We start from the raw sequence: 20,463 nt of genomic DNA, 5'->3' as shown, positions 1-20,463 counted from the left end.
CACGATGTTATCCATCCATGCCGAGATGTTATCCATTTTGCTCATAGGGCATGAGTGTTCACGACAGCCGTGAGCCTCTCCGAGATGTTGTCAGATGTTGTCAGTCGGTCTCAGTACTCACAGCAGCCCAAACTTCTCCAAGATGTCATTCGTGCTGCACCTGATGAGCCCATTCTGAGAAGCCACAGCTCGCTCCATCTTTCCAATCAACAAAGCAGGCAGCCTTGTGGGGATTTGAACAGCCGTTTCCGCTTTCTTTATCCTTCAATAAGCCGGGGCCAATCAGCAAGAACCCTGTTATCATGGTTCCAAAAAGGTGTCTTCAATGTCTTGTCACGGGCTCTCCCGAACCCAGGCTTCTCGTCGAGGGTGTCATTGCATTCAGGGACCAGTTGATCAAATCCATAATTCTTTAGGTTTTTAGAGAACAAGTCTGGGAGACTCTCTTAGGGTTAGAGAATAAGCGAGACTATACAAAAGACATGAGAAGCCAAGCAGGAAAGATAAGTGAGAGGGAGAGGGAGAAGGAGAAAGTGCGACCGCCTCCGTCAAGAGCCAAAAGCAGTTTGGTTGTCAATGGTGACCTCGCAGCCCGAGCTCACCATTGACAACACTGCAGCTGCTACGATGGGTGTTTACGCCATCGGCCATGTTATGTGCATGCCTCCTCCCAGCTACTGCAGAACGAGCTGAGCCAGCGGGCCGTCTTCACTGAACTGTGTTTACATCATTCACACTAACCAATCACACCCTGCTGCTGTCTCACGTTTGGCCACTAGATGTCACTGAAACGCAGCTCTCAGCGTGTGACTCTAGAGGGCGCAGTTGAGCAGTGGCAGGTTTAATCAAACAAACAGTAACATTTCAGTAAATTTGTATAAATATTAATCTGCACATTCACGGATATTTCTCCTGTAGCTGTAGATTTCAAACAGTCAAAATTTAAAAATAAAGGTTCACATCCTCACTTTTTATTCTACAAACTCACATTTACAACATTCTGACCTTCACGGTTAACGAAGGATAACGAGCGAGGCGCCTCTGTGACAGCATAGCGGCACTTCGTGTTCTGGGGGAACAACCGGCTCGAGGAAATTGGCTGCGACGCCCACTGTGGATTACCCTGACGGTAAGTAAGCTCCGCCTTCCTTCCTATCATCGGTGGCATCAGAACTGATCTCACGTGCATGCTCGCACCAACTTCATTGAGGAAGCTCCTCATTAGAAATAACTGCAGATATGGTTCTGGTGCATGAGCAGCGGGTCAGCATCATCAGGGTTCCACGGGGAGACACGAGAGCAGTGGCGACGCTCCGAGTCCTTCAGTGAGTGAGTGTTCGGTTTTATTCCAGCTCTCTGCAGCTAACGGCCCTCTGAAGCAAAACTTTTGGACTTACAGCAACCTTTGACCTGAGGAGGACGGGAAGTGCTGTCGCTGCTTTAGAAGCACTTCCTGTGTGAACACGATAAAAACCCTACAGAAAAGCCTGCAGTGCTTCTCTGAGGACGGAGATGCCTCAGAGGTCACATGATGAAGCCAGACCAAGTAAACATCAGATCACTGATCAGATTAAATCAGTCGCCAGACTCCAGGACTTTCCAGGTCCTTAAAAGGACCTTGAAGAAGTTCCAGGCGTGCCTGGGCATGGCGTCCGGCGTGGCGAAGTTCTTCTGCGACTGAAACATCAAACTTAAAATGAAAAACACGAAACATTAAATGAGCAGGTGAGAATCGGAGATCATTCCATCCACGGCACCGCGGCGTCCTCCTCAGGCCTCCAGCTGCCACTGCTGTGTCTGCGAGCCATCGCATATCGCCATGGAGACGTAACCTTTCTGTCCTATTGGCTGGGAGACAGCTGCAAGACACTGACCGACAGAGACCTGGTAGATCCGGTTGGACTTCTACAGGAAACACAGAAGGACACGTGACACTGACTCCTCCTCCTGATGACAGTAAACCCCACCCACACTGTGAGGACTGTGTGTCTCACCCCCAGGCTCCACTGCTGCGACCCCCCCGAGCCGTGACACTTCATCAGCCTCGGGGGGTCAAAGGTCCTGACCTCTGACACGTCCAGACACAGCAGACCTGCCAGGATCAGCTGACCCTCCTCGTCGTACGCCCAGTCCTGCACACGTAAAGGGTTAAAGGTTAAAGGTCACGGTGAAGACAGACGCTTTTATTGTGATAAACAATTGTGTTTATTAAAAACGTGCGGTCAGCGAAGTCGCTGACTCGTTTATGAAGCCGTGACGTGCAGGTCGGGACAGTCCGCATCTTCAGGGGCGGAGCCCAGCAAAGACTCGAAGCCTGATTGGATAGAGGTGTGTGAGAAACAACCTTCAGCTGACCTCTGGGCTTTGAAACATCATTGGAGTCACAGAGGCTTTTCATTGGCTAATGACTCGTCAATCATAGGTCGTTAGCGAATGACTGCGAGCCTTTACTGTCACGTCTGCTGTGAAGATGTTACCATGGTTACATCTATATTTTACGTTTGTGTAAACGTGTACTTTAGCTCCGCCCGTGCCGCCACCAGGAATCACAAATCTCTGCGGTGATTCGGTAAACCGATGTTGCGTGTGGTCATGTGATCGGCTCACCTGCTCGGGGTCTTGGGGGTCACACGGTCGCAGAACGACGGCGCCGCCCTTCTGACTGACCCGGCCCTGGGCTACCAGACAGCGTCCGATGGCGAGGTTCCGTAGCTGGAAGATGGCGGACACAGAGGACGGAAACATGAAGGTAGTTCATGTGACAGGGGGCAGACACGAACGTGTGGTGAGTTAAGGTACCCGTCCTCGCTGCAGGACTTTGGGCCGCTTCAGGCCCTTGTTGATGAACAGCGGCTGCTGCTTGTTGCCGTTGGCGGCGGTCTGCATCTCAGGGTAGACTGTGTCCAGGTACCAGCTGAATGAGTGGCACTGCAGCCGCTTCCTCAACGCCACGCGCTCGCCGATGTCGCCGTAACTCCGGTTGCGCAGCTCTGGACGCAAAGAGAGATACTGCTCCTGATTGGATGAGAGAGGCACAGGAAATGAGGCCACCGTGCCGGCATCCAGAGAGTGCGCACGTGTTTGTGTGTGTGTTTACCTTGTACCCGTCCATCCACACGTGTGCCAGCCGCAGGGAATTATGGGCCATGGTGTCATGGCCGCCCGGCGAGCCATAGGGCCGCCGTTTCCTGAAGATATGGCCAACCCTGGAGCACGGGATGATGAAGAGCTGACCACCGCACATCCAGATCTGAGCGAGACAGCGAGAAGGTGTAGCAGCAGCTGCTCTCCCCTCTTCCCACCACTTCCTCTCTATGCGCTAAGCTAACTGCTAACTGAAAGAAATGTGCGACTGCTCCTTTAATGACCCCTTCACTGACCGTCAGTAAAACAGAGTCTCACCCTGAAGGAGATTTCCAGGTTCTCTCCCCCCCAGATGTCCATGCCGGCGTCGTATTGGCCGAGCTCGTTAAAGTACTTCCTGTTCATAGCAAACAGCCCGCCTGCCATGGTGGGGGACCTGAGGGGGAGCAGAGCAAGGGGGGAGGAGTTAGAGGTCAGACCAAAACTGTACCTCGAGGCTGTTAAGACATCACCTGATGGGTCCGGAAGCTCCCTCAGGCCCGCGGAGCTCGGAGGGGGGCACGGGGTCCCACTTGAAGTGCAGCCCCCAGTTGAAGCCGCCCCTGACGATGGGGGAGGGCGAGTAGGCGAGCGTGTCGGCGGAGATGATGTCGATAACGGGGCAGACGACAGTGCGGCGGTCCTTCTGGATGGGCGCCAGCAGCGGCTGCAGCCATGCCTGGTTCACCTCGCAGTGGCTGTCCAGGAACACGAGCACCTCACCTGGACGCGCACACAGGTGAATCAGACTGCGATCTGACCTAACCTGATCAGAAGGCCCCGCCCCCTCAGAGGCTTGTGAAGGCTCCTAAAAACACTGAACACTGAATTCAAAGCTTAACAGGTGAGACCAAATACTTCTGTCCACATGGTTACAGAGCTGTGCAAAAGTCTTGAGCCGCCTGTCATTTCCTTATAGTTTTCCTGTATTTTTGAAGTGCTCTTGAGCAACAGATCTCTGGCTTTCTGGAGCTCTTTCTCATCTTTGGCTGCTTTTCCTTGTTCCGGAACATCCTTCAGGAAGCTCGGCGAACTATTCCTGAGGGTCCAGAGATGACACAGAGCTGCTCAGAAGGATGACGCTCCGCCCCCAAACACTGGTTTTACACGTGTATGTGCAGACGTTGATTCTGACTGATTTACACGCACGTTTACACGTTTCAATAAATCGCTGCACATTTTTCTCATTTAAAAATATGAGGGGAGGCTCGAGACTTGTGCACAGACCTGTGCGCATACAACACCAGACTCTGGCTTTCATACGGTTATTGGAGGAAGAGAGAGAGTAGGGCTGAACGATTATGGAAAATAATCTAATTGCGATTTTTTGCCCCAATATTGCGATTGCGATGCGATATGCGATTATTTTTTAAGGTCTTTGTCTTCTGTATTATTAAACAAAGACAAGCAATACATCATATAGTATGGCCAATACTATATTACATTAATTTTAAACTGTTCTTTCCTGGAAGACAGACCTCTGTTATGATGACATGAGGTGATGCATGAACTGATGACTGACATTTTTATTTAACTTCTTCAATCACAACAGTATATTTGAACATACACAATAGTTTATTTTTAGCTTACAAACATCTGAGCATAAAGTGCTGACAAGGAACCCTGGTGTAAACATTAAAATGAAAGTCAGTACAATGTGCAGATTGCAGAAATATACATAAACAAAATCAGTGGCTTTACCACACTCAGTTTTTCGACATCTGTGAACTACTAGACAGTCATTCAATTAAAAAATAATATTAAATAAATAAAACTAATAAATAAAAAATACACACATCTTACTGATCTCTGCAGTCAGTAACATTACACATAAAGTGCAAACATAATAGCAATTGTATAAACACACACACAAACACGCCTTTAAAGTTTAAAGGCGTGAAATTGGACGGTCTAGTTCTGATTAGCGTCACCGCTGTCTCGGTGGAGTTTAATAAACTCGGCCGTCTGCTTCTTGCTATCTAAAATATAACCAGACACTGGTGTAAATTCTCGACTGTCTCATACTTCTGTTTAATAAGTTTTCTGTTTGACGTTTAGTCAGCTGTGTGAAAACCAAGGAGGAACCCACCCGGGGGATTAATAAAGTTTTATTTTATCTAATCTAATAACTTTAATCTCAGCCAAACCGATTTACTCACGAACAAACAAAACACTGAAAAAAGCCCAACAATAACATTTTTAGGTTGTCTAAGTGACTTATATATTACGTTTAACCCGAGCAGCGAAACTCCGCGGTGATCTGAAAATGATGTGCCGGGAGTTGTGCCGTTCTCGGCCGCATCAGTAACCCTCGAGCTCCCGGCTAGCTGTCGAGCTGGTGGGTAGCAGACGCCTCTGAAAACGTCGAAGCACTTTTGCAAATATGGGATATCTTGATAAACGGAGCAGATATTTGATGTTTACACAACTACTTTCTCGCCTGAAAATATGTTAAAAGTTTATTTTGTGACCCTGAAAGATTAGTATGAGTAATTTTAAAACTTAGTAGCGGCCGCCATTGTTGGAAACTGGAGTTTGGCTGGGCCGCGCTATGAATTCTGGGATATGGTAGTAATTTGGACAGCCTTCGGCGCGTCGCTGTGACGTAATCGGTCTACAAATGCGGCCTCAGGAGGATGCAGCCCATGAATTTGGACATGTCCAGAGTATAATCGCAGCCTTTGCGGTAGAGCTGGGCGATATGAGATTTTTTCATATCACGATATGTTTTTTTCATTTCAGGCGATAACGATATCTATCACGATATCAGCCAAATAACTATATTTGTAAGATTTAAATGTGCCGTTGCTCACAAGTAAAATGTGAAATAATCAGCAGCTTGTTTTGATTTAAATATTTATTTCCCATAATAAGTTCAACAGGGTAGATGTACTTAAGGAACATGAGACTTTTTCAGATAAATAAAGGCAAATATTGCAAACTACACAAAAGGCAGCCGCTAAAGCGTTTAAGTTTCAAAATAGAACAAACGAAACAGACTAAATTGTCAATTCCACTTAGAAACAAAATATTAATTCTAAAAATAAATCTTAGTTTGTTTTACAGAAGAACAGACAAAACTGACTAACTTTTGTCAATATCAAATAAACTGAGAACTAAAAGGAAATTCTCAATCTCTCCTTGTTGTATAGCTTAGCTTTTCAAACAGTTTTAACAGTTACTTTAGTCTGACAAAAGCCGAATGACGAATTAGCGCTTCCAGTCAGAGACTGAGGCTACGTCCACACGTACACGGGTATTTTTGAAAACAGAGATTTTCCGTTTTCGTTTTAAAAAATAATCCCGTCCACACATAAAGGCAGAAATGAAGGAAAACGCTGCTATGAACATGCCAAAGCAGCAGGTGGCGCTAGATTCCTAACCGTGCAGAAATGTTGGCCAATCAGAAGTCTAGAAGCCTCGGTGGGAAAAAGTAAACAAAGCTGGGGCATAGAAGCAGAACCGAGTCGTATGTGTGGAGGGACAGTAACTGTGTGTATATGTAAGCATTTAAACACTGCAGAGAGTAGAATTAACAGTATTGTAGAAATTCATTTCACCGAAACAATAACGTGGCGCACAGTGTGACGCATGCACCAGTTTATTGTATTTCCAGACTTGCTTTCGGCACATTTACAGTGCACGCTACTCTGTTTTTTGTCAGACTTGAAATAGCCGAAATACCTTCACACTACGGAGCTTCTATGGCTCTTCCGTTCGACAATCTCTCCGGCGTTGGAACCATCATCTGTTTTCTCTTCGGTCACGCTCGGTTGATTTTTCTAGTCGGCACACTCATTTCCTCCATTACGCGCTGGCTCCATTACCCGCTGGCTGCTTCCCAAACAAACACACGTGCGGCTTGGCACTTGTGCTGTATGTAACAAGTCACGCGACGTGACGCTGCGGCTGTGATTGGTTCGGCTCTGCGCTACTTAATTTGGATCGGCTGACCTTTTTTTTTTTTTTTTTTATTAAGAGGACAAGAGCGGCGAGGTCTATCGCGATAGCTTAATTTCTCTATCGAGTAAAAGTTATATCGCGATACATATCGTTATCGTTCTATCGCCCAGCTCTACTTTGCGGTTAGAAAATTGCACTTGATCATGTCGCGATATTATCGCAAATGCGATATATCGTTCAGCCCTAAGAGAGAGGCCTAAAGAGGTAAAGGAGGGTTCTTCGTCCTCCAGGAAACAAGAACAGAGCAAGGAAAGCAGGTGACGAGGAGGCACCTGTAGCGTGTGAGGCTCCAATCATGCGTCCTCTGATGAGTCCTTCCCTCCTCTGGTTCCTCACTAGATGGACTTTTCCCTGAAACTCCGCCCTGACGTAGCGGTCCAGCTCGTCCTTCAGCTCCTCTGCACACAAACAAAAATCCGCCATGAGCCACGGGCCAAGCCCCGCACCAATCGAATTGCAGCAACTGGTTCGCGATTACCCAGCTCGCTGTGGTCGTCCACCAGGATGATCTCGTGCAGCAGGTAGGGCGGCGTGCGGTCCAGCACGCTGTGCACGGTCCTGAGCAGGGCGGAGAGCGCCTCGTTGAAGAAACAGATTACGACGCTGGCAGAAGGTAGAGCCACAGGATAGGACTTCTCCCGACACCTGAGAGAGAGGCATCATGGGTAAACAACAGGGCTCGCCTACACATCGCACGACGCCACAGCGAGTTGCAGGTACACGTGACTACAGTCGGCTTCAGGTGATCCGGACAGTGACCTCAGAACAACCGCCGGGTCACCGCCGACACCTGCACGCTGCTACGGGGCGCTTCACGTTTTTATGGTCGTTACACCTGAACGAGCTCACTCTACAGAAAACACAAAGTTAACTCAGATTTACTGGAAGACAGAGACACAATGGCCCCAGTGTGCCCAGTATCAGCTTCTTACTGGGTGTCTCTGGTGTCGGGCAACTGGCGGTGGAAGCCCAGCCTGTTGGAGATGAGGACGTTGAAGGCGTGACGGTGGTAGCCGCTGTCCCGAACCTCTTGATCCGCCTCGTTGAAGATCATCCCTGCAGACGGACACAGAGGCTGACACATCACATCATCTCTCTCACACACACACACACACACACACACACACACACACACACACACACACACACACACACACACACACCTACCTTTAATTTAATTCCTTTAATTTTAAATATGTTTATATTGTCTATTCTGTGAAATAGTCAGATCGTCTATTCTCATTTAACTCACTTAATGTACAGAATTCACCTGCTTGCTGCTACTGCTGCACATTCACCTAATGTATGTGTGTAATATATATATATATATAAATAAATATAATGTTCTTCCTCTACCCCCCCATTTTTGCACAAGTTGAGGAGCGTGTCAGGTTACATTTCGCTGTGTGTTACACTTGTATAACTATGCATGTGACAAGTAAAGAACCTTGAACACACTGAGGTGTTAATCGTGACATCATCAGAGACTTGGCCCTGCCCCCATTTGCCAGTTATCATTCATTTAGTCTGACAGACCTCTGGTTTACAAAGACTCTGAAAACAGGTCATCACTGACACGCTCTCAGGCCCCACCCCTTACTCCACCCATCACTGCCGCTCTCCCAGCAGTACCTGAACGCACCACGGGCACTCACCCATCTCTGGTGAAAGCTCCACTCCATTACTTGGCAGCAGAGGCCGACGCCCCCCTCTACGATCGGCCACACCTCCAGTGATTGGCTGCCCGAGGTGCCTCAAGGGAGTCCTGCCACGGTCAGGCTCCGCCCCCATGGAAAAATACAGGAAGAGCAGGAAGGACCAGGTGGCCGAGGTGACGAGGCAGCCATAACAGAAGTACCGCAGCGTGACAGTGGTCATGGCGGGCGAGCAAGCATGGCCTTACATTACACTGTAGTGAGACAAAGAGAGAGTTCATCAGTCACAGACTGTGTCCCAATCCAGCGACCGCACGCTTTGTAGTGTGCATGTGGAGAACGATTACGTCACAGCGATGCGACGAAGAGTGTCCCAATACAAAGTGTACTCCAAATGCGGTCGACAAATGCACCCTTCATTTGCCCAAATTAGAAGTGTGGCCCGGTGTACACTTCGGGGTACCATATATCCCACAATTCATAGCGCGGCGGTGGGTGTGGACATTTTGTTCGGAAAAAAACGGCGGATGGCTGAAGCAGAGCGGCCGAAGAGCAAACTTTTAAAAATAAGTACTGAATATTATGTCACTTATTTATGCGCAAATGTTTAATAATGAAGATCATTAAAACATTACTGTTGGCCACATGTCGGCAAAGTTATGTGACATTAGTGACGTTTGTACTAACTTGGTTTTAAAGCCTTTAAAATATACGCCGTTCAATAGTCGACCTTAATCTGACAGAGAATGTGATGATTTTGTGGATAATTAAAGTCAGTCATATATCCACAAACACAACAAGCTGAAAGTCAGTGATGCTGCTCGGTTTGCAGTCCTGAACATCACGGCACAAGCAGGATTCACTGCACTGTTAATGTTAGCTGTGTTATATTGCTGCCTCTGTTCGGTGGTGTCGAGCCAAACGGACTTTAACGTGTGTTTGAACGAGCTGACGGTTCACTCGTTAAGCTGAAAGAAAGATGCTTTAATCACAGCAGTCACATTGTAATGTAAGTCACATAATTTGTGTGGCATGTTATTGAATGCAGAACAACTGATTGTTCTGTAAAAAGTTTGAAATGGTTATAAAAAAAAAAAGGTAAATGGCTGCAAATAACTTGTGCGTATGATTTTAAAATTGACAATTTATATTTGCATTTAAAGTTATGAAATATGATTCATTAAACATGTTTGTGGTTGTCACATATACACATATGACTGTGTGGCCACTACCAGCTCCACCACCATCATCAAGTTTGCTGACGACACCGTCGTGGTGGGTCTGATCTCTGATAACAACGAGACGGCCTACCTGAAGGAGATTAGGAATCTGGAGAACTGGTGCCAGAGGAACAACCTCCTTCCAAACGTCAGTAAGACAAAGGAGCTGATAGTGGACTTCAGCACTAAGCAGGAGAGGAACTACCAGACCCCCGTCATCAACGAGTGCCCAGTGGAGAGAGTGGACAGCTTCAAATACCTCGGAGTTCACATCACGCAGGACCTGTCATGGTCCTGTCACATCAACACCGTGGTGAAAAAGGCCCGACAGCGTCTCTACCACCTCAGACGCTTGAGAGACTTCCAACTGCCCTCCAAGGTGCTCAGGAACTTTTACTCGTGCACCATAGAGAGCATCCTGGCGGGAAATATCTTAACCTGGTTCGGGAACAGCACCATGCAGGACAGACGAGCTCTACAGAGGGTTGTGCGGTCAGCTGAGCGCACCATCCGCTCCGAGCTCCCTGACCTGCACTCAATCTACAGCAGGCGGTGCTGGACCAAGGCCAGGAAGATGGTGAAGGACCTCAGCCATCCCAACAACAGACTGTTCTCTCTGTTGAGGTCAGGAAAGCGATTCCGCTCCCTGAAGACCAACACAGAGAGACTGAGGAGGAGCTTCTTCCCGCAGGCGATACGGTCTCTCAATCACACCACCACACAGTACTGACCCACACATATGGTTCTTACACACACACTGGACTTTCTGGACTTTGGTTTTGCACAACACTGGTCACTATATTCTTCATTTCCGGTTAATACTTGTACAGCTGCTGTTATTGTGTATATATTTATTTATATTTAGATTTCTTCATACATTCTTATATAGTTCTATATTGTGTATTTTGTTGTACAGTTATTTTATTTTCAACTTTAATTTATATATTTTATCTTATTCTTCCCAGTTAAATTTACCCTTCATTCTAATTTGTGTTGTACAGTTATTTCATTTTTAACCTTAATTTATATTTTATTCCTTCCTAGTTAAATTTACCCTTTTTAATTTTTCATATTTATTTCCTATCTTATTCATAGCCTTTTCCTTTTTTGTTTTCTTTAGGTCACGAGCAGTTGTCCAAGCATTTCACTACATATCGTACTGTGTATGACTGTGTACGTGACAAATAAAATTTGAATTTGAATTTGTTACAGAAAAAATATCACTTTTTCTACTCTGATTTTATGTTTTCTGTCTGATTTTAGATCAATTGTGTTAATACAGTATGTCAGAATGAAAACATGACTGTAAATTCAGACACGTGAGGCAGTGCTGAAAAGGATGATACCAAACGAGGCAAAGTAAATCGTTTTTAAAGGTGAAATGTAGAGGAAACATCAAAAGTAGTTAAAATGTCCAATTATACCCTGGATCCCAGAGGTTACAAAAAATAATAAAATAAAAATTTAAGTAACGCAATAGTTACTTTTCAAGTAATTAATTACTTTTAGAATCTTGTAACTCAGTTACTACCTCAGTTACCTTTTTGAAGTAGTAACTAGTAACTATAATTAATTACTTTTTCAAAGTAACTTGGACAACACTGGGGGTCAGAGGTCACAGCCTGAACCTCCAATCAGCTCTCAGGTCGACTGATCACAAGGTTAATCAATTTTCAATGAGTAACCTGGAACTGCTGCTGGCGTCAGCACACCTGAGGACAGGTGTCCTGTGTCGGCAGCTCAATCATTCACCTGAACTCGTGACTGACACAGACAGAAGAGCAGCTCCGACCAGAGTACATTCAGAAATCCTCTGATTTAAGGGGCTCAAACACACACTCCTCCACACTGAAAGTTCGGCTTCAGCTCACCTGTTAGAGACTATGCGCACACACAGTGAGAAGCAACTGACCCGAGCTCACCTTTAGTCATCCTACTGCTTCACAGAGGCTCCATCTGTCCGTGCGGCTCTCTGGGCTTCAGCAGCAGGAGGTGCAGCGGCTCCCAACGCGAGCCACAGCAGCACAGTGTCCGATAATGGAAGCCGCTCTCTTGGCCCCGCTAGCCGAGCACGGAGGCTGAGAGTAGCGTTAGCAGCTCGCTGTGACCCTGAAGTTCTCTCCGTGGATTTTACACGGCGTCCCACGCGGTATACTCACCGGCACACTGAGCTGCTTGCTCGGCGGCACTCTGGCCGACGGTCAGCCTGCTGGTCAGTTAGCCGCTGAGGCTAAAGTGAGCCGCAGAGAAAACAGAGACACGTGACTTCCGCTCTGCTCCTTCACCATAAGACACACCGCTGCCAAAGAAAAGGCTGTGAACGCTTTCAAAGTAAAACAGGCTGTATCCCAATTCAGGGTCTGCAGCCTTAACGGTCCACAAGGGCCGCGTACTCAAAGCCCGCTAAGGCATGCGAAATGGGATGGTCTAGCCTCCATCGCGTTCACAATCTTTTGTCCATTTGTTTGTTTTTATATGAGCTTTGTGTGATTTGATAAGCTTCTGAGGCTGAGACCACAGGACTGTAAAAACATGATTGTTGGGCTTCATTTCTGTACTGAACAGCAGAGGTGGGACCAAGTCATTGTTTTGCAAGTCTCAAGTAAGTCTCAAGTCTTTATCCTCAAGTCTCAAGTCAAGTCTCAAGTAATGTCAGGCAAGTCAGAGTCGAGTCTCAAGTCACTGGTGTAAAAGTCCGAGTCAAGTCACAAGTCTGAAACTTTGAATTTCAAGTCCTTTCGAGTCTTTAAAAAAAAACAACGAAAAAATAATGTTGCAGTTATGCTAAATGTAAATATTAGACCATGTAATTTTAAAATCTGTTTTTCTCAACACATGACAAAATAGTGAACTTAGAAAATATACACAAATTGTGAAATTGCACCTCTTTAAAATGCAGCTCAATTAAACCTAGCTCCAAGAATAATTTTCACCGACAGTTCTGAGATAAGCTGCATGTTATTCTTGGATGCGGTTGTAGGACCAGCTTTAAAATCGCATGACAAAAATATCATACACATTAAAAAAAACTGCATCACCAACGTAGCCTGGACAACATTTGCTAGTTAGATGAAGTCAGCTATCTCATCTTAGCATATTTATATGCATATTTATAATTATACGGTTCTTGGAGTGAGTGCATACACTCATGAAGTTTAGTAACTTCAGGTCACTGCAACAAGCCCAGGTACAGTTTACCGACGGATGGGTGCAGGACCTTGAAATGCACCGTGTAGAACGAAAGACCATCGTACATATCATAAGTTTACCAGTCTCACAAATCGTCGTCATAAATACACATTCCTTAACCGTTTATTAATAGGACCTTTGAGCTCAACGGTAATTAATTAGTAGTGGAAATAATTTCTGGTACCCATCACAGAAATGTAGCAGTGACAATAATACTGTATGCTGTAATCGTACTGGGCAATTAGTGATACAAAAAACCTGTTTTATCCTGTGAATAAAAGTATATGTTTTTGTCAATGTACCATAATAACAGAAGCGAAACACAATATTGTGTCAGGACAATTCACTATTTATGCACAATAAACAAAGGAGCATAGCGCGACAATTTCTGTTCAGCGCCAGACTTGCTTGTAACCTATATCACTAATTATGTTAAGAAAAATGACGCATTAACTACAACAGCAGACTGACCTTTGTGTAAATGCTTGGAGCAGACTAACCTGTGAGCTGGAGGGTTCTGGGACGTTATATTTGATCTTTGAATGGCTGCAATCCAGTCGCGTCTTTGTTACTTCGGAAACATGGCTCGAACAATTTCTCTTCAACGACGTAATCCTATAACTGTCATGATCCTGGGTCCTTTTGACCCAGCGTTTTGTGTTTTCTCTTCGCGATTTTGGTTCTGTTCTCTAATTGGTGTTTACCCTGTTCCCCCCCGTGTGTTCCTGTTTTATTGTGAAGGTCTGCGTCTTATGTGAGTGTTTTCAGTTTGCCTCCCTGGTCTCGTCATGTTAATCACTCCCAGCTGTGTCTCCCAGCTGTGTGTAATCTCCCTGTGTTCTCTGAGTGTATTTAAGTTGTATTTTCTGTCTTGGTAATCGCTGGTTCGTCTGTGTTGTTTACCCTCGCTCTCCCTGTATGTATTTCTCCGGACCTCCCTGCATCCTCATTCTGTTTTGTCTTATTAGTTTACCCAGTTTAGGTTTCCGGTTTCATGTTTTGTCGCCACCGCTGTTTGTACTCACACCCCTGTAAATAAACACTCATCTGCACCAGAGCTGCCGCATTTTGGGTCCTATTTCATATTCCACACGGCTTGCCCCGGCAAACCGTGACAGTACGAACCAGCCACCATGGACCCAGCGGCAGTGAATCCGTCCGAGGAGCTCCAGGACGACATTGCGTACAATGTGGAGATTCTCCTCGGGCTATGGCTGGAGAACCCTCCAGAGGAGCTTCGTCGTGCCGTGGAAAGTCGGCTACAACGGCTCTTTTCTGGCCTGCCATGGCTTCTGCAGTCGCTTCCTCCGACCATGCAGGCTTTTCTCCGGCTCACACCGCACCTTCTCTCAGCCACTCCTGCCTCGCTGCCCGACTCGCCGGATGTGATCTTGCCCGGCCCGTCGGAGCCGTCTGCGGGGAGGAAACGCTGATCGCGCCGCAAGCGCGCCACCCCACAGCCGGACGTTCGGGCTTCTAAATCGCCGGCTGTGGTGAGTGAGGACTCTTTTTCATTTTCGGACTGCATGACTGTTCATTCAGGGGCTGCGTTTTGTGTGGCGGATGTCAACGCGAGCTGCTTATCGCCTGTGCAGCTACCGGCAGCTAAGTTAGCTCCCCCGCAGCCACTCTCAGCTCGGTTAGCTCCCCCGCAGCCACTCTCAGCTTGGTTAGCTCCCCCGCAGCCAGTGCTCCTCTCAGCTCAGTCTCCTGTGCCTCCTTCAGTTCAGTCTCCTGTGCCTCCTTCAGTTCAGTCTCCTGTGCCTCCTTCAGTTCAGTCTCCTGTGCCTCCTTCAGTTCAGTCTCCTGTGCCTCCTTCAGTTCAGTCTCCTGTGCCTCCTTCAGTTCAGTCTCCTGTGCCTCCTTCAGTTCAGTCTCCAGTGCCACCCTCAGTTCAGTCTCCAGTGCCGCCTGTAGCGCAGGCCCCAGTAGCTCCAGTGCCCCCGCTACCCGTAGCTCTGGCTCCAGTATCACCGGTTTCACTCATTCACTCCATGCAGGGAGAAAGTCTAATTTCACGTCAAGGTGCTTTTCATGGTTCAGCCGCCATTGGCACAGTTTGCCGCTCCAGGGCTTCCCCAGAGGCTAGGTCTCAGTCCCCGGCTGATTCTGGACCCCTGAAGTTTATGCAGCCACCTGAGAACTGCACCATGTCAGCGTTGCCTGGGCAGAGCCAGTGCTCAGTGCATCGCCAGTTGCCTTCGTGTTTGCCAGAGGACTCCATGACTGCTGGCTTAGTGGTGCATTCTGCTGGAGGGTCCGTAGGACCGCTCCGGCCTTCGTCTCCTGTCTCCGCTGGAGGGTCCGAGGGACCGCTCCGGCCTTCGTCTCCTGTCTCCGCTGGAGGGTCCGAGGGGCCCGTTCAGCCTCCCGCCTCCGCTGGAGGGTCCGAGGGGCCCGTTCAGCCTCCCGCCTCCGCTGGAGGGTCCGAGGGGCCCGTTCAGCCCGTCCAGCCACCTATAACAGTGAATGCTGTCGGCGTGTATAAACGATAGTTTATACACTGCTAACATGGATGTGCTATGCTAACAGTGAATGCTGTCGGCGTTTACTGATGGCATAGCACATCCATGTTAGCAGTGTATCGTTTATACACTGCTAACATGGATGTGCTATGCTAACAGTGAATGCTCTCGGTGTTTACCGATAGCAAACTGGTACTGTTTATAATATTTCTAGTGATACTCAGATGGTCTCATCAAGTCCCGATTTAATTTAATTCGATTTATGCTGTTATCAGTGGTTGAATGATAGCATGGCTGTGGTGTCATAGGTATGGTGAGCCAGATCATCCCCCAGGTAGCGACGGCCATCTGGGACTGTCTAGTGGACGATTTCACGGCTGTGCCTTCAACTGAAGACTGGCGGTCCATCGCAGAGGGATTCCAGGAGCGCTGGAACTTCCCCCTCTGTTGTGGAGCTCTGGATGGGAAGCACGTCCAGACGAAGGCACCCCCCAACTCAGGATCCATGTTCCACAACTACAAGGGAACTTTCTCCTTTTTAAAATTTTCTTAATAAATGGATCTCTACTCCAAAATAACCTAACCTCTCTTTATTCTCTTAAGTAACTTGTCTTCACTATGTTCCTATAACCAGTGTGATGCAAAAGTTTGAGCAACCTTATTAATAGTCATTATTTTCCTGTATGAATCGGTTACAGTAAAAAATGTCAATTACATATATCATATAGGAGACACACACATTGATATACACTACATATTTATGTTATTTCTCTTTTTATGTGTTGCCAATATATGCACCTGCTTTATTTAGTGTAAAGTTATTGCACACTTTCTGTAAATCCAGTGAACTGCATTTCACTTCTCAAATATCACTGTGTGTCTCCTATATGATGTATTTAACTGACAATTTAAATTGTGACAAATAACGATTTGTACAGGACAATGATGGCTATTAACAAGGTTGCCCAAACTTTTGCATCCCACTGTATCAGTATATTTTGTCATTAGTATAATATGAAATAAATTCTACTTGTGTCAAGTCGGGTGCCAATATTTGCTGTGTAGTAGAACAGAGACATTTGTCATTATAAATGTTTATTTGATAAAATATATAAATTCAGTAATAAAAAGATTCAACATATATAAAATTTAACTATTTACAGAGAGACAGGAATAAAAAGGACCCAGCTTGGAGTGGAAGAGCCTCAGGGAGAAGGAGGAGAAGAATAAGAACATTGTTTCTGCCCTGGAGAGCTGCTGCCTCATCAGAAAACTACTGATCATTAGGGTCCAATGTTTCCAAATTTAGCACAGCTGTGCTGTTGTCAAAAACTAATTTATGAATTTGGAATTTCACGAATTCTCGTGTCTGAGGCGGCATGCTCTCCAGAGCAGGAACAAGGCCGAGGAGGAAATACTCTGTTGCAGACGGGCGTGGCCTCTTTAGGGACTCCAGGATAGCCAGCTCCACCGCCGATGGACCATCCTGGGACCCTTCCCTCGACCGCCTTCGAGCTCTCCTCCTCTGTGGGCCTGTAAAAAACAGAACAAAACACCACAAAGAAATGAGAAGGCTGCTACTAGATTGTCATTTTCAAAATTGAAAAAAAAAACAGGATATGAACAGATTGGTTGTAGATATTTAGTAAAGGTGATCACAAGGGAATCCAAGCAAGTAAAAAGCTATCAGTGCTTGATGTTCATACCTGTGGGTGCAGCAGCAGGAGTGGAGGGACCAGGGACTGGGGAGTCAGGAGAAGCAACAGGGGAGGACTCTGCTGCATGATAACTTGACTCTATCAAGACAATATTAAATGTTAACAGGTTGAAGACAATAGTCATAGAGAATATTATATTATTATATACTTATTATTATATACAGTGGTCTCCCATTTATTGCAGCACATGAACAGTAGTCACAGTTCTCACAAGTTGATTCTCAAAGTGCAAACCTTTGTCGATTTTAAAACGTAAAAGTATTATGCCGCGCTTTTTCTCCGTCTGCGGTGCCACTTTTGTGCGCCTTTTTTGCTCCCGGTGCAGGTGTCTATTTCCGAATGAGGGTCATAGTTATGAGTGTTTTTGTGCTGTTTTTTTCTATTTGAAGTGATGGTTATCAAAACCAAACATGATAAGTTTGGCAAGCGCAGGAGACACGACACGGAGGAGATTTGTCATTTGGGCTGCAGAATGCAATGCGCATCGTTGAAAGCTGTACGGTGCAATAAAAAAAATCAGCGAAAAGGCGAAGCGGTGACGGATGAACAGCGGGACTACTTTATACTGTTTATTAATAAACAAAATATATTCCTGTATGACAACACGCATAAATTAACTGCCTACATTAATTAATTGTAAACATACCTTCTGACTGACACTCCCCTGCTGCCTCTTCGGGCTGTCCCTGGTCCTCGGGGGAGAAGTTCTCCACGGTCCGCACCATATTTCCGCTGGTCTCCCGCGGGGTGAGGAAGGGGTCCAGAAACCCCATGACCGCGAAGAACTTCCATCTCCTCCCCGATCCTGCTGCAGACCCACTCCTCTTCTCCTTCTCTGACCTCTTCTCCTTATTATATGTGTCCCTGAGGCTCTTCCACTTTCTCCTGCAGATGTCCTCTGAATAAACGCATTATCTGGTTAGCGGAAAGGTATTTGTACAACAGTGGGAAAATCGCGGGACAGTAGGCGCGCTTGCTAGCTTTTGCACGGCTTCATCGGGTCAGTCTGAAAATTAAAAAGAAGAAGGAATGAACTTACCAGGTTGCCCGATCTCCTCACTTATGTGTCTCCAAGCTAGGTCCTTTTTATTCCTGTCTCGGTAGAAATAGGAGCTGGCATCATATAGCTCGGGGTGGTTAGCCACGGCGCTGATCAGCTTTTCCTCCATACTGAATGAAGAATGAAGGGCTTTGGCTGGATCTGCCCCTTTGACCTAGGTCAGAGCCACGTCACCAGGCTCCTGATTGGTTGTCGCGGCGCGATTTGACGCTGGAGTTCAGATTTTTCCAACTCGAGCGGTAGACGCAAAACGCGCGTATGCACAAAGTGCAACACAAAAACTCACGCGCGTGGTTTTATTCGCGCGTCAAACGCGCCTGACGCGCTACACTGACGCGCGTTTCACGCGTTTTGGCGTTTTCGCGACGCAAATCTGCTTCCGAATTTTCGCGGGACCCGCAATCGCGCGTCATCGCGCCTTTCCATTGACTTTACATGTAAACCTGACGCTCTATTCGCGTCCATCGCGTTCGGTGTGAACACAGCGTTAGGGACTAGTAAAGCGCTATATAAATACAGGCCATTTACCATTTTACACTCAGCAAGTGAAGCTTGGTTTTCACTTGCTACCTAGGGGTGAGATGGACCAGATGGTGGAGAAGGCCTGGCCCATTCAAACATACGAGTGTCGGCTGGGAGCATCTGGCAGAGGTCCCAGTCTGGAAGAGCTCCAAGCTTTAACAGCATTTTAAGGGAGTTTAGGGACACTGAATCCTGATGTACCATCTTCCAAATGTGGTATCTAACCGGGGCCGTTTTTCCATTCTCAAGTATGCAAGTCCATTCTTCATAAGTTCACATGGGAGTCCAGGCTTTCCGAGAATGCAGCACAATCATTCTACAATTGGAGCAGCGGTGTACTTCATGACATCAGGAGTTTTTACTGCCGCCCCCTCTGAACTGTGATTAATATTTGGAATGGAAATTACACATGATGTAGTTAAATCTTTTTTTTTTTTAAGTGACTTTGACAAAATTGGCTTTTCTGTATTGTCTGTTTCATAATGTCTAATAAACTTCATACAGTTAAACACAATCACTACATGACTGAAAAACAAGCTTAATCCATCTTAATAAACATAGTACACATGTATGCCTGAAACAAACAGGTGAGACGTTAGAACGCTTTTATTTCTATTTTAGTAAACACTCAAACCTACAGCACACAGCTGCTGGGGTTTGGAAGAGAACTGAACAAATATTTCAAATATAATGTGATCATTGTTGGAGCACTTTTCAGGATCTCCACGTATTACCATGCTGTTTTTGTTCCCAGGGAAAATGTTTCCTCGTGAATTTTTAGTGTTAGATTAAATTCAGTTAGCTGTTTAAATAAGAACAGAACATTTTACATCAGGGGATATGACAGAAATATACTGACAGCTCTCCAAGTATGATGTCAATATTAACCCTGGAGAACCCATGGGGTCCAGATGAACACATTCAACTTTTGGGGATTAAAGGTAGAATGGGAGGCAGAGCCTTCAGTTTTCAGGCCCCTCTTCTGTGGAACCAGCTTCCAGTTTGGATTCAGGAGACAGACACTATCTCTACTCAAAAAGCACATTGAGGCGACTGTTGTTCTTGTTATTTCAGGCTTTATAAATAGAACTGAATTGAAAATGATTTGCAGTCACCTAGAGGACCATGAACCCCTCTGTACCCCAAAGTATTCTGCAGTCTAAGGCGAGGTCATCTGTCCTACAGCTAACTTGGGACAGCAACAGGAAAAGTGATGGAAAATGGAGGGATGGATATTTGTATTTAATATATAAAAACTGAATTTAAACTTTCAGATTTTAATGAGCGCATCTTGAACTAACCCTCAAATAAAATATAAGATTTGTGTCACACAAGGCAACTCAAGAGTCTGATGTGACTGTTCCTGAGTTTAAATCTGAAGGTTTTGCCATCAGCACTGAACGCTGGAACAACCTGCTCGAGGACAAAAGCCTGTCAGCATCAGCTGCTTGCTTTGAATCAGCTCTGCTCTCATATGTGGACATCTGCCCTGTTGTGACTCAAAAACCTAAATCAAACTCAGTGAGTGTCAGTCATATTCAGTAGTTT

General features: G+C 46.2%; 2 protein-coding genes across 2 annotated transcripts; both read right to left on the bottom strand.

Moving 5' to 3' along the window:
* Positions 1–1,660: 1,660 nt before the first annotated feature.
* galnt11 (UDP-N-acetyl-alpha-D-galactosamine:polypeptide N-acetylgalactosaminyltransferase 11 (GalNAc-T11)) lies at positions 1,661–12,244 on the bottom strand. The gene is made up of 12 exons (XM_024803706.2): positions 11,884–12,244; positions 8,742–8,995; positions 8,019–8,142; positions 7,565–7,731; positions 7,359–7,484; positions 3,597–3,846; positions 3,403–3,520; positions 3,098–3,250; positions 2,800–3,015; positions 2,608–2,712; positions 1,995–2,132; positions 1,661–1,905 (listed from the first exon to the last, which is right to left on the bottom strand). The coding sequence occupies exons 2-12, from the start codon at positions 8,962–8,964 to the stop codon at positions 1,771–1,773; spliced, it is 1,755 nt and encodes a 584-aa protein (XP_024659474.2). The 5' UTR covers positions 8,965–8,995; positions 11,884–12,244; the 3' UTR covers positions 1,661–1,770.
* A 4,561-nt stretch (positions 12,245–16,805) lies between these two features.
* LOC112429928 (uncharacterized) lies at positions 16,806–18,829 on the bottom strand. Its single transcript, XM_024801444.2, has 4 exons — positions 18,373–18,829; positions 17,980–18,231; positions 17,322–17,411; positions 16,806–17,148 (listed from the first exon to the last, which is right to left on the bottom strand). The coding sequence occupies exons 1-4, from the start codon at positions 18,500–18,502 to the stop codon at positions 16,889–16,891; spliced, it is 732 nt and encodes a 243-aa protein (XP_024657212.1). The 5' UTR covers positions 18,503–18,829; the 3' UTR covers positions 16,806–16,888.
* Positions 18,830–20,463: the final 1,634 nt, after the last annotated feature.

The sequence above is a fragment of the Maylandia zebra genome, linkage group LG9 (genome assembly GCF_041146795.1).
Source record: "Maylandia zebra isolate NMK-2024a linkage group LG9, Mzebra_GT3a, whole genome shotgun sequence".
Taxonomy (NCBI): domain Eukaryota; kingdom Metazoa; phylum Chordata; class Actinopteri; order Cichliformes; family Cichlidae; genus Maylandia; species Maylandia zebra.
The sequence above is the reverse complement of the archived record's forward strand: the minus strand, read 5'-3'. Positions and strand labels throughout refer to the sequence as shown.

Coding starts and splice junctions, on each gene's coding strand:
- galnt11 (XM_024803706.2), bottom strand. CDS start 8,964: ATGACCACTGTCACGCTGCGGTACTTCTGTTATGGCTGCCTCGTCACC. Junction 7,485..7,564: donor GGACGACCACAGCGAGCTGG/GTAATCGCGAAC, acceptor GTTTGTGTGCAG/AGGAGCTGAAGGACGAGCTG. Junction 3,251..3,402: donor ACCTGGAAATCTCCTTCAGG/GTGAGACTCTGT, acceptor TGTCTCGCTCAG/ATCTGGATGTGCGGTGGTCA.
- LOC112429928 (XM_024801444.2), bottom strand. CDS start 18,502: ATGGAGGAAAAGCTGATCAGCGCCGTGGCTAACCACCCCGAGCTATAT. Junction 17,412..17,979: donor AGGGGAGTGTCAGTCAGAAG/GTATGTTTACAA, acceptor TTGTCTTGATAG/AGTCAAGTTATCATGCAGCA. Junction 17,149..17,321: donor TCCTGCTGCTGCACCCACAG/GTATGAACATCA, acceptor TGTTTTTTACAG/GCCCACAGAGGAGGAGAGCT.